General features: G+C 35.0%; 1 protein-coding gene across 3 annotated transcripts; it reads left to right on the top strand.

Moving 5' to 3' along the window:
- Window positions 1-5,377: 5,377 nt before the first annotated feature.
- On the top strand, window positions 5,378-12,164 carry LOC147408090 (uncharacterized). 3 transcript variants are annotated; one of them, XM_086436961.1, is made up of 2 exons: window positions 5,378-7,701; window positions 12,098-12,164. In XM_086436961.1, the coding sequence occupies exons 1-2, from the start codon at window positions 5,534-5,536 to the stop codon at window positions 12,147-12,149; spliced, it is 2,220 nt and encodes a 739-aa protein (XP_086293087.1). In that variant the 5' UTR covers window positions 5,378-5,533; the 3' UTR covers window positions 12,150-12,164. The 3 variants fall into 3 exon arrangements, with proteins under 3 accessions (XP_086293087.1, XP_086293088.1, XP_086293089.1); XM_086436962.1 differs by lacking the exon at window positions 12,098-12,164 and adding an exon at window positions 8,364-11,878; XM_086436963.1 differs by lacking the exon at window positions 12,098-12,164 and having other exon boundaries at window positions 5,378-7,870.
- The last annotated feature ends 102 nt before the right edge of the window (window positions 12,165-12,266 follow it).

The following is a 12,266-nucleotide window of genomic DNA, read 5'->3' as shown; positions in this document are numbered from 1 at the left end:
ATGTCAACTTAAGATAATTTTGAATGAAATTGTGACACGTCTGGGACAATTCTAGGATGGAAACCCAAATAAGAACTCTTACGATCCAATTCCATCAATCAAGTTGACTTTAAATGTATCTCCAATCTCACATGTGGAAATTATCTCAAATCAATATGTTTGACTTTTAATGATCAAACAAAGATACCCCACTTTATTGCATGGGCCGAAGGTGTGATATATAGTTATCCGACACGTCATGATTTCATCTAAGTACTAATAAGGACGGGTTTGGATAACGTGCCCTCAGTAAGCGCCAAAGATCTAGTTAATTGTTTACGTTGATTCTTCTATGTGACCATCAACATCATGTAATGCACGCAATTACCCATGAACCTTTGGTGTGCTAACATGAAGACGAGTCAACAAATTATGCAACAATAATTATAATTATCCAAATATTGTCGATGATGCCCCAATCTAGTTTATATATATTGTGTTTGAAATGAGTTTTGTAGTCCATTTGAATCTCCATGCTTGACATTTGATGGAAACTCACTAACTTCAAATTAGTAAACTAGGATATGGACAATTAATATTTCCTAACTTTATATAGTCCCCCTAATCTAAGTCGTAGTTAAATGAATGTGGTAACTAAGATGAGTAGTTCATGTCCTCACAACTTACCGCATCATCCACAAAATAGAGACTTTTAAGAAGATGGACAAAATTAATCATCGTTCATTACACATGAATTTAAATTTCATAAATAAAAACAAAAAAGATAAGGAAAGAAAAGTTGATCTAGTAATGTGAGCCGCATCAATCTCCCAAAGAAGACAGGTCGCACATGACAACCTTAAGTATTTTCTAGAAAAAAATGTACTAAGTGTTTTTATCCTTATCTATAGTTTCGTACAAATTGACCTTGATGTTGCAATCAGAAATAGTTCAACGTAGTAGGGCACAGGGCAATCAATCATGGGCAAGGCACCCTCCCACATTTTCTTGAAGATGGCCCACCACTATGTGTCACCAATCACATTTTGTTTTTTGTTTTTTTAGGAGAGATCCATCAAATTTAAAACCTTATCTTAAGATAGGTGTTAATCTTGAGGGACTTTTGACTTATTTTATTATACATTGGGAAACTTCTGTGAGATTGAGAGGTGTGACAAATAAAAACTAATCTCATCTCAAAAGAATATGGGAAGCCTGAGATATCTAAAATAGAAAAAAGAAAAAGAAAGAAAGGATTGGGTGTTAGTAACATATTTAATTTATAGGGTTCACACTAGATATCCTGTTTTTATTTTCTAAATTTCAAGGGGCTTGTAGTTTTATTCCTATTTTCAAATTCAAATATGTCCAAAAAGCGCATCAAATCCATACGAGTTTTTTGCTTTGTAATTTCGTTGGAGGTTGTTTATTTAACTTTAATAAACTTTTTCTTCTTTTTAAACTTATCCTTGTCCCACCTAAAGAGCAAAAAGTAGCAAATCCAGGCAAGCTAGATACCTCTATCGTTGGTACAAAATAAGAAAATTCAAATGTGGATCCCATTAAATGGCTAAAGTCATAGTTTTAAAATTAGTTGAATCAAGTTGACTCGTCTCAATTGAAAATTGAGATGATTTCGATGGAAAGTCGACTTGGTATACTTCCACGAGTCAACTTGTTAACTCCATTTGATTCTTTGAGTCGAGTCGATTTGACTCAAATTTTTTATTTTATTTTTATAATTGCTATTTTGGTAAAATAAAAAAAATAAAAAAAAATTAACAGCATCTGTTGTTTTAGGGTATATGACGAGTTCTTCATTTTTATCCTTACTTTTTTTTTGGCTTGATAAAGAGATCTATTGACTTTTTGTCTTCAAGATTTATCTTCTCTTATTATTTTTTACAAAACTTACCTCTTCTTCACAAAAACATAAAGTATTGTCAAATTTATTTATTTATATATATATATTTCTTTTTGAGGGGGGGGGGGGGGGGGGATAAGTACTATTTATATTATGTTTGACTCCCGAGTTTTGGAGTCTACTCCACTCAATAGGCTTTTGAGTCAAGTCGGATTTTCAAGTTTTAAAACTACGACTAAAGTAAATCATTGGTTTCAAAGACGTACTCTCCTTCAAACAACCATTTGGGAGAATATTCTTGGCGGATTCCAAATAAAAATGTATCTCTAGACCATCTGTGCTATACTGATCCCTAGAAAATAATTATGAATTTCTAGGAAATTTATGATTTTTTTCTTTTAATCTCAACTATGAATTTAATGGAGATCTAAAACCTTTGTTCGAGGTTAGAAAAGTTCGTGTAAACAACCTGTGTTCAGTTTTTTCACGTACTCTTCTTTCCTCTCTGTATCTCATATAGGCAGGGTTGAATTACTGCAGGGAACTCGTTTTCTGAGGAATATGAATCTGGAAAAAAATGGCCATGAGAAAATTAGCTCCTTGGAAAAACTAATTCCACCGCTTGATTGAACCTAGAAAAAATTTAGATAGAAATTTGATTTGAACTTTGAGGATAGAGTGAAAGTAAGATGCAATCGTGTTTTTATTTTTCCTTCAAGAAACCCATTTTCTGCACATTTTCCATGTGCAATCCCTGACCAAAGCAAATCTAATTTTGCACCCATTTGTTGATGTGTATAGGTATGTGTGTGGACTCACTTGTACGTATACTTGTGCATGTGCACATATATGCATGCAAAATTGCTTTGAGATAGTAATGAAAAAGTGATCAACTTTTGGGGTATTTATGGTGCCGGCATACTGTTTGTTTTAATTACTAAAACATGAATGATAACGAATTCAGAGGTTTTTAAATTGACTATTTCTCAGGTTTAAAGTGACAATTTCATTTCAAACCTGTGAAATTGTCATTTCGTTCTGAATTTCTCTTTAAAAAAACTTGTGATTGTTCACATTTTGGTAATTAATAGGAATAGTGAGTCGGAATCGTAACTAACTCATTTTCAGCTCACGAAATAGTAATTCACCCAATTGCTTTTATATATTACTTTATTTAGAAAGAAAAAAAATATTAAATAGTTTGCTAAGGAACGACCACCTTATGCAGGGGCGGAGCTAGGATTTTAGTCATGTGGGGGCAACATAAGTGTGGAAATTTTTTTGTGAGGGCAACAAAGATTGTAATTTTTCTTGTGGGTGCAACATAAGAATCGAAACTTTTTTATGGGGGCAACTAAGAGTGTAAAACAAATTGTGGGGGCAATAGCGGCATATTTCTTTATCCGCCACTATTATTTGTCGCAATAGCCCAATACTCCACAAAAGGTTTAAAAATTCTTATGGGGGCAACTGCCCCCATTGCCCCCACTCTAAATCCGCCCCTGATCTTATGCATTGTTTCCCACTCTTTTCTTTAGATTTCCTTTCCTGAATTCCCATAATCTGACCCATTTTCTCATTCGGCTAAGGGTACAAAATAAATCAGATTGTTTTATTTTTTTATATTTATCAAAATTACGATACGAAATTTTCATGCCTAATGATGCACGATATTAATCCTTTCATGATGCATTAGGCCATACTGTTCATGTTGGGAGAATTTACCAACTCAGAACCATATTTATCTCGTATGCTCATCTGAAATGATCTCTTATAGTGATGCTAGTATATGGAGAAACCAGATTACTTAGGAACTATTTCCCCTTATTAATTTTTATCTATTTCTTTGTATTTATTTTGAAAAAAATAAGGAAAACTAATTCCTCAGGTAGCTTTTATATCTCGTAGTTCTTTGAATGACTACCCGTATTGAATTCCACCATTATTAAGTTGCAAATTCTCCCTCTTTTATAACTTTGAATTTTTCACGTCTTTTGATTTTGATAACCAAACGAGGAGTAGATCTCCAACTCAAGTGCTTCTTGCGCTTCATTTATCAAGTTATGAAGAGTACGAGGTTGGGGATGAAACTCAAGATTGTAAATAATGATACAATATCGATAATTGCAAGAATATATTTGAATTTTTGCCGGAGCCATTTTGTGATTGATAAAAATATCATGGATGCACCAAGAACACACCTAGTGGTGCATAACAATCGGGAGGTTCGCCAAACCTCATCCTATGTAGTAAACATCAAATCTCGTGAACCATCTGAGTGCCTAATTCACAAAGAAATAAAGTTCATTTTCCTTCTAGGGTAAAGCAGGTGACAAAAAAGGGCTGTCAGAAGTTCGAAGCTGAAATGCCGTGTGTCTAAAATTTTCTAGATTTGGTTAAACAAATCTTGCTCTTTTAATCCATTCTATCTAAATTATTTTTTGAGGTGATTGGTTTAGAATATCATTTGGCTACACTATATTTTCTGAAGCTGATTTAAAATTCTAGAATCAAATCTCCGTTAGCTAACCTAATTACGATCCAATTATTGTGATATTATATATTATATACCTAAGTGCCAAAAATTGTATGTTGGCACAAAAACATAAGAAACAAATTCCAAAATCATAAGAAAATCCAAATAGGAGCGGATCCTTTGTATCTCAAAAATGGTGTAGCTTGTGTTCTACAATCCATAAATCCATAATACATCACATTTAACAAAAGTAACAACAGTGATCTTCCACTAATGGTTTAGATCAGATTTGAAGAAAAAAAAAAAAAAACACTTTCTTTTTTAAAACTTCAAATCCAGTGTTTGAAAATGGGTGGTCAATGAACTCCTAAATTTAAATGGGTTACCGTCCTGATGATGTGGGCACTCTCAATCGTTGAAAATCATTACAAAGAATTATAGGAGAAATGCGCTTCAGAGGATCTGCTCCCAATCCAAATATGGAAAGGTCTTGAGTTCAAACCTTCTCATTGACCAACCATAAAGATTTATCCTGCTTACTTAGCATGTGTGGTATGTGGGGGTAAGGCACGTACTCGTGGGATTTGAGCGAGATTTGGTGTTTTAAGAAGTTAGTCCCATGTTAATCGGGCTTGCGGGTATGGAACCTGCATCAAAAAAAAAAAAAAAAAAATCATAAGAAATGAGTCCTACATTTTTTTTCTCTTCTAACTTCAGGAATTTTATGGTTGGAGAATTACTTCAATAATTTAAATAAAAAGTAACGTCAGGCTACATGATCAATTTTCGGGCAAGAATCAAATTCCAGAATCTGCATTAAACACCCCTTTTGAGTTTTGCCTTTCATTTTTCTTTAAAAAAAAAAAAAAAAAAAACCCTCTCTTCTCTTCTCTAGTTCAGTCTCAATTGCATATTTTTCTGAAATAATAACTTCATCAAACCAAACAATCCATCAATCCCATTCTTTTAAAATCATTAGGTGAGGTCATTTTGGTAACTTCAACTCCAAACTGAGAAAAAGTGAACCAGATCAAGAAAGTAAGCTTGAAATTTGCTCTCTTCTATTTCTTGCTAAACTTTCCTCTTTTCTCACTCCTTTTTTCTTAGTCTCTAAGTGTTCTTAATCTTTTTCTTCTTCTTCTCCTCACTCATTCTTCTCTGCAACACAAAGTTAAAAAAATTTCAAAAACCAAAATCTTCTCTCTGTTCCTCCAATGGAGGACTCAGATTCATACCCCCAACGGCTAGTTTCAGAGATAGCTTCTCCAACTTCAGAAAACTTAGTGAAACCAAGTAAGTTCTACACACATTTCCTCTGCAAAGCTGTTCCTTTTGTAATTGTTTTGGTTATTCTTCCACTTTTCCCATCTCAAGCTCCTGAATCTTTCAACCAAACTATAATTGCTAGAAACTGGGAGCTTCTTCATCTTCTATTTGTAGGTATTATTGTCTCTTATGGTTTATTTAGTCGACGAAGTAATTTCGAAACAGATAAAGAAAACCCATTGAAAATCGATTACACTCAAACTTACATGTCTAGAATTCTTCAAGTTTCATCTGTTTTTGATGATGAAGTCGAAAGCCCTTCTGGATCTGATGAGAATAAGATCCAATCTTGGAATTCTAGGTACTTTCGGGGTGACCCATTTGTTGTAATTGCTGAAGAGAACTCTGTTCTTGATGAACAGAGGAGTACTAGTGGTAATGTTGGTAATAAGCCCTTACGTTTGCCGATCCGGAGCTTGAGGTCTCCTGTTTCAGACCCAGATATAGTTGAATCAGCTAGTGAAACAAGTGGATCTTGGGGTTCACATGGTAGGTCCTCTTCAAGATCGAAGGGTGGTTCTTCTCTTAGTTCTGATAAAACCCGAAATACGGAAATTGGAGATTTGGATCCATTAGATTTGGAGGAGGAATTGATGGACAGCGTTGTGCTTCCATCCCCCATTCCTTGGAGATCGAGGTCAGGAAGGATGGAAATGAAAGAAGTAGGTGTCGATTCCTTAGTTGACGAATCAGAATTTGATCGATACGACTCTCGGTCTTTTCAGTCACCAATACATTGGTCATCATCTCATTCCAATTCCACATCTTCCTCGCCGACAAAGCTCTCTCCTTCCCCTTCTCTTTCGCCAGAATTGCGAGCAAAGAATGTGGAAGATTTGGGGAACACGACTAATTACAAGTCTTCCCCTCCAATGACATCCCCCATTAATAGTAAATCTCCACCGGATTCATCGCATTTCAGTCCTTCATCAGATGGGTTTTCGTCTGAGATGAAGAATGTGATGGAGAGTTTCAAAGAAGAATTGAAAGATTTCAGCAGGAGCAGTAGACGGGATATGCCAAGAGGGAAAGATAAGGGGATGGATTATTTGAAGTCAGAAGTGAAACCTAGGACGACCCATATTGAAGGTTCATCGAAGGGTAAGTCTGTTAGAACAATTAGAGCTAGCGAACCATTTGCAGAGGCAAGGCAGGCTGTGGTAGCCGGTGATGATCAATTGGAAGAAAAGATGGGAAAAAGTCCCAAGGAAGTTGAAGCAGTTTTCATGGTAAAAACAAGAAGGAAAGGAGGATTCGATCAGCTGTCAATGAGCACTGAAAAAGAAAGTTGTGATCATTCTCATCCTACAACAAAGCTTACTCCTCTTTCACAAGAGTTGAAAGTCAAGGGTGTGGATGATTTAGGGAAGAAGAAGAGTTCTTGCGAGTCTTCCCCTCTTCTAGATGAGTTTTTTTCTGAGAAGAAGGATGTGAAGGGGAGTTTGAAAGATGTATCAAAGGATTTGAACTTGTGCAATAGAGAGGATATGCCAAGCAGAAGAGATCGGGGGCTGAATTCTTTGAAGTCAGAAGTGAAATCTAGAACTCGTAACGAAGGTTCTTCAAAGGGAAAATCTGTTAGAACAATTAGAGCGGGAGAGGCAATGAAGGCCAGGGAACTTGGTGGAGTTCTAATGGAGGAAAACACTGGAAAAAAATCCAAGGAAGTCGAAACAGTTTCAATAGAAAACCCAGGGAGAAGGACAGAAGGATTTGATCAAATGCCAATGAGCACTGAGAAACAAAGTGCTGAATCTCCTTGTGCTACATCAAATCCAACATCCTCAAAATACAAGCAGAAAGATAAGAAAAAAAATGCTGAGAAGGTTATCTTAGAATCTGAAGAGTACTCGAGCAATCAGGTTGATGATGACCGGGGAATCTTAGACGCCGAAGAAGCTTTCTCCAACTATGTCAGTGATGCGGGATCTGACCCAAATGAGGTTAATAAGAAGGCTGATGAATTCATAGCCAAGTTTAGAGAACAGATCAGGCTTCAGAGGATCAATTCAATCAAGAGATCAAGTGGGCGGCTCAGTTCAAGAAACTCTTCAAGGTAAACATAAAGCTTCTTATTCATAGTATTTTGAATTTATTTTCATGGTGTATCCCTTGGTTTACAGATCTGTGTAACCACAATTAGGTTAGAAGTCTTACTATTGTTTCTTCATTTTGTGGGTAGAGTGACATTTCATGGCATTTGATCAGTTTTTTTTTTCTTTTCTCGATTTGTTTCATGGCTTTTCATCTTGTGCTGGTGACTTGAAAGAAACTTTTTTTTTTTTGATAAAATCTGATTTCATAGATCTATATTTGCCTCTGTTATATAATTCATATAGGGCATAGAGGATGTCGAAAGTGACTTTTACCTTCTCCCTCTTGCTGCTTCTATTGACTAGGATGTGGTCCATGTCACTTCTGAAATCTTGTGATTTATAATGTCATGTAAAATTAATTCTGAGTTTAGTTTGTGTGGTAGAACACTTGTTTTTAATTTGATCACTGTAAATGCAACTGTTAACCATCTTATTGGCAAACTTAGCTGAACTTCATCCATCACACGAATTTGAACATGTTTATAAACTATAAACACAAAAACCATTGATTTAGATTTCTATGGATTTGTCTTGTCCTTTGGGGGTCTATAATTGTTCCTATATGCATCAGATTTTCAACCAATTTATGGTGTAACTCAACCATGGCGTCTTGATTTTGTAGGGAGGAGTAATGTTACGGGACATTACTAACATTCACCGAGTTGCATATTAAAAATATCGGCATCATCATGATCATGATCATCATTGTTGTTGAAGCCTTATCTAAAATTTGTCTTAATCCATCCATACATTCTGTTATTATATGTGTGTGTGTTCAAGTCATGGTCTTCTGGGTCTTCTTCACTCTTTAATTAAGAACCTTAAACTTACAAGTTCAACTTTTTCTTAGTTTAATGTCTAGTAGAGAAATTTCTACATTTCACGCAGTCGCATAGTGATACTGAGATCCTCAATTTTTGTTAATAGTTCATAGTAACAAAGTCAGGTTTGGGAATAATTTGGTAGGTAGAACATTCAAAGAAAAAGAAGACTGGAAAAATATATATTAATAATTTTGATAAAAATATAAAAATGTAAGTTTATATATTAAGTGTTATATCAAAAATATATTATATTAAGACTATCTCATCAATCCTCATAGCCCATCCATAATTGAAGAAGATGTTCATTCACTTCTATAAGTTTATTCTTGAATAGGTTCCCATGCTGATACAATAGCATATTTGTCTTATAAAACTGATGGAATGGGTTGGTAAGGTACTTTTTGGTAACACTTTCCATAATTGCCCTGTGTGGCTTCATGGGAAAAATGTGATTTTGAATTGTAAAGCTCATTTGTTAAGTACGATAGTTTCAGCGGTACAAAGGCAAAAAAAAAAAAAAAAAAAAAAAAAAGGCAGTTTCAACTGATGGCACATTCAAAGGAATCACTAAATGTCTCTCATGGTGTTTTACATTTTTCCTTTAACGTATTCAATATTTGTGATCTTTCCCTTAAAAAAAACAACTTACAAAACCCTATCTTCTTGTCATCTATCTTTCCATGCCTTCACCACTTCTCATCAACACATTTACCGATCGAGGAGTCCAGCGGAAATCATTTGTCTAATGAATGAAGTTTGATCGCCGGTTTTATTGAACTTGTGAAAAATGATGAACACCAATTGTTTTCGGCCTTCAAATCAGGCGAAGATTGTCTATAACAATGATCATTGTTAATTTCAACCAAAATCCATTTTGAAAACATGTGATATTTGGTTGTTGGATATATACCTATAATTGGGCCGATTTTTCTCCAATTTTTATTTCTTTTCTTCAATCTTAACTTGCCTATCTTATATATTTTCCGATGCCTATTTTGGTTAAACAATAATTCTACAGGAAAAAAAAAATGGTGGTGAATTCTTTGTCTTCTGTGCATCTATGTTTGTGAGTTGGTTATAAGCATTAATATATCACTATTTCCACTGTGTCTTTAAAGTGATAACATGCTATGTCTTTGTCTCTAAGACTTAACATAATGAGCGAAATGCCATGGTCTTCAACCTCTATAGAATCCCTTAGGCTTTTTTTTTCCTTGAAAATTTGTCATCTTCAAAGCCGTTTTAAGTAAAAATCCTTGCCTTTTCTCCCAACAATCCTTCATAGTCAAACTTCAATCCATGGTTTTCAACCTAAGCCTTAACCTGTTGTTGAAAACCCTTGATATTTCTATCTAAAATCAGTTATTGTTGTCTTCTTCGCCCAAAATTCATATCACATTCATGAGATTTGTAAGTTGAAGTAACTAGAAAATTTTCAAACAATGCTCGGGTGACTGTGCAAGACACTACATTTGACAATGAGCTGGTGTCGTGGCATGCATTTATGATTCTGTGCACATCTCCACATCTGTGCAATATTTAACACAGTGTCATAGGAAGTCATTTTAGCAATTTTCAACATTTTGAGGTTGAAGATGAGGTGAAATATTTTACCCAAGAGATTGAAAATGGATGGGTTTGGGAAAATCCATCATTGTTTTGTTGGAATTTAGAGGGTTGAATTGAAAACCATTTAACATTCAATTAGTTCTAACCATATGGTAAATCAATCTTTTAACCATAGGGTAATTCAATCTTATGTTTACTTTATGCTTTATACTTTTTTACTTTATTGCTTTTAGTTTAGTTGATAGTTTTGTTTTTGCCTTGAGTAATCTTAGTCCCACATCGACTAGGAGAAGAATTGATGTGCAATTTTTAAATAGTTGTGCTTCTAATAGCTTTAAAGTGGATAGAAGTAGTGGGCGGGCTCACGCGTACACACGGGGGCCCAAGAGGAAAACCCAAGATTCCAATTGGAACATTGTTGAGTTCGAAGTTATGTTCCAATTTAGAGTATCATTTTGGATACGTGGGTTGTTGAATTCTGCAGAACGAATACCTACAAACTGTGGTACTGTAGTAGGGGCGAATTTCGTTTTAGGACAGTGCTTTGTGCACACCTCAACCATTATTTAGGTAATATTTCTTCTACTACATTCAATTTTAAAATTAGAAAATTTCAAACTTCTTCTCTCTCTATCCATAAGAAATTAGTACTGAGTACCTAACATGATTTTATACTCAAAACAAGTAATCGTCTTTTTCTAACCCAAAATTCTCTCTCGGTTTGTAAGTTAAATTTGGTAGAATTTTCAGTTTTAAAATGGATGATTTTGGGAAAATCCATCCCTGTGATTCCCCTAAAATCCTATATCGTTATTGAAGTTTAAAGGTTTAAGAAGATGGCATGTTAAGGTTGAAGACTGAGGGTAAGATCAAGGGGTTCTTTATGTAGGGGTGAAGAGGAAAGCATTTAGGTTATTTATTATATTCTCCCCAGGCAAGATCACCTAGGTCAAGGGGGCATTTCATTCGTTTGAAAACACTAGGGTATCTCTAATATTGATCAAAATGTAGAGGGTTATATCTAACTTACCCTTTTTCTATTTCAAGTCTTCAACCGGTTGCTGAGACTGACTTGGCACAACTCTTGAAACTCCTTGGCCATGAGGCATAGAATGGGTCAGATTTGACCCAAAATCTGAGTAATCCAAAAATTGAATTTAGTAGGTTTAGATCCTGGAGTACATTAAAAAAAAAAAAATGATCTAATATAATTTATGTTTCATGACCCAAGTCGGATATGGATCCATCCCTAGATTTGTCTGATCCGAATTTATATTGCTTTGAAAATTATAAAGGTCATTTTTTTTTTGTGGAATATCCTTGTCCTACAATATGAATTTTTATAAAATGAGAGTGTAAAATGGTAAAATAGAATACTATTACAAGCTTGCAAAAAAGTAATGTAGGCTAAAAAATCAAACATTCAAAACTTATACGATTTGATCCAACCTAAGTCAGATCAAGATATGGTATTAGTTAGTAGGATCCGAGAAAAAATTGGATTAATATAAAAATTCCAACTTAATTTGAATATGGATATAATACTTAGGGGTGCAAATTAATTCGGTTCAAACTGAGAATCGAATCAAACCGTGTGTTTTGGATTGGTTTGGTTCGGTTTTTATTAAGTATGGTTCGATTTGGGTTTTAAAAATGAAAAATCGATAGGTTCGATTCGGTTCTCGGTTCAGACTTGATAAAAAATCGAACCAAACCGAAATCGAACCAATAAATTTTTTATATAAAAGATAAGGTTTTTTTTTTTTTTTTTTTTTTTTTTTTCATTTTAAAAACCCACCTTTACCCCCTCTCTGTCATCTCTTACAACTGAGGGCTGAGGGTTGCCGATTGCTGACTGCTCTCAACTCAGGCGGTCGATCTCTCTCTCTCTCTCTCTCTCTCTCTCTCTACAACTGAGGGGTGAGGGCTAACGGTTGTCGGCTGCTGGCTGCTCTAAACTCAGGCGATCGGTCGGTCTCTCTCTCTCTCTTTTGCAACTACGGGCGTGTGGCTAGTGGTTAACGGCTGCGAGCTCTCTCAACTCTGACGGCCGACGGGTCGCCTCTCTCTCTCAGTCACATTGGGTAGGGGGTCTCTTCTTCCAACCTTTTTCTCTCCATTTGCAATTGCTA

The sequence above is a fragment of the Akebia trifoliata genome, chromosome 3 (assembly GCF_017979445.1).
Source record: "Akebia trifoliata isolate Shusen 1 chromosome 3, ASM1797944v1, whole genome shotgun sequence".
NCBI lineage: Eukaryota > Viridiplantae > Streptophyta > Magnoliopsida > Ranunculales > Lardizabalaceae > Akebia > Akebia trifoliata.
The sequence above is the reverse complement of the archived record's forward strand: the minus strand, read 5'-3'. Positions and strand labels throughout refer to the sequence as shown.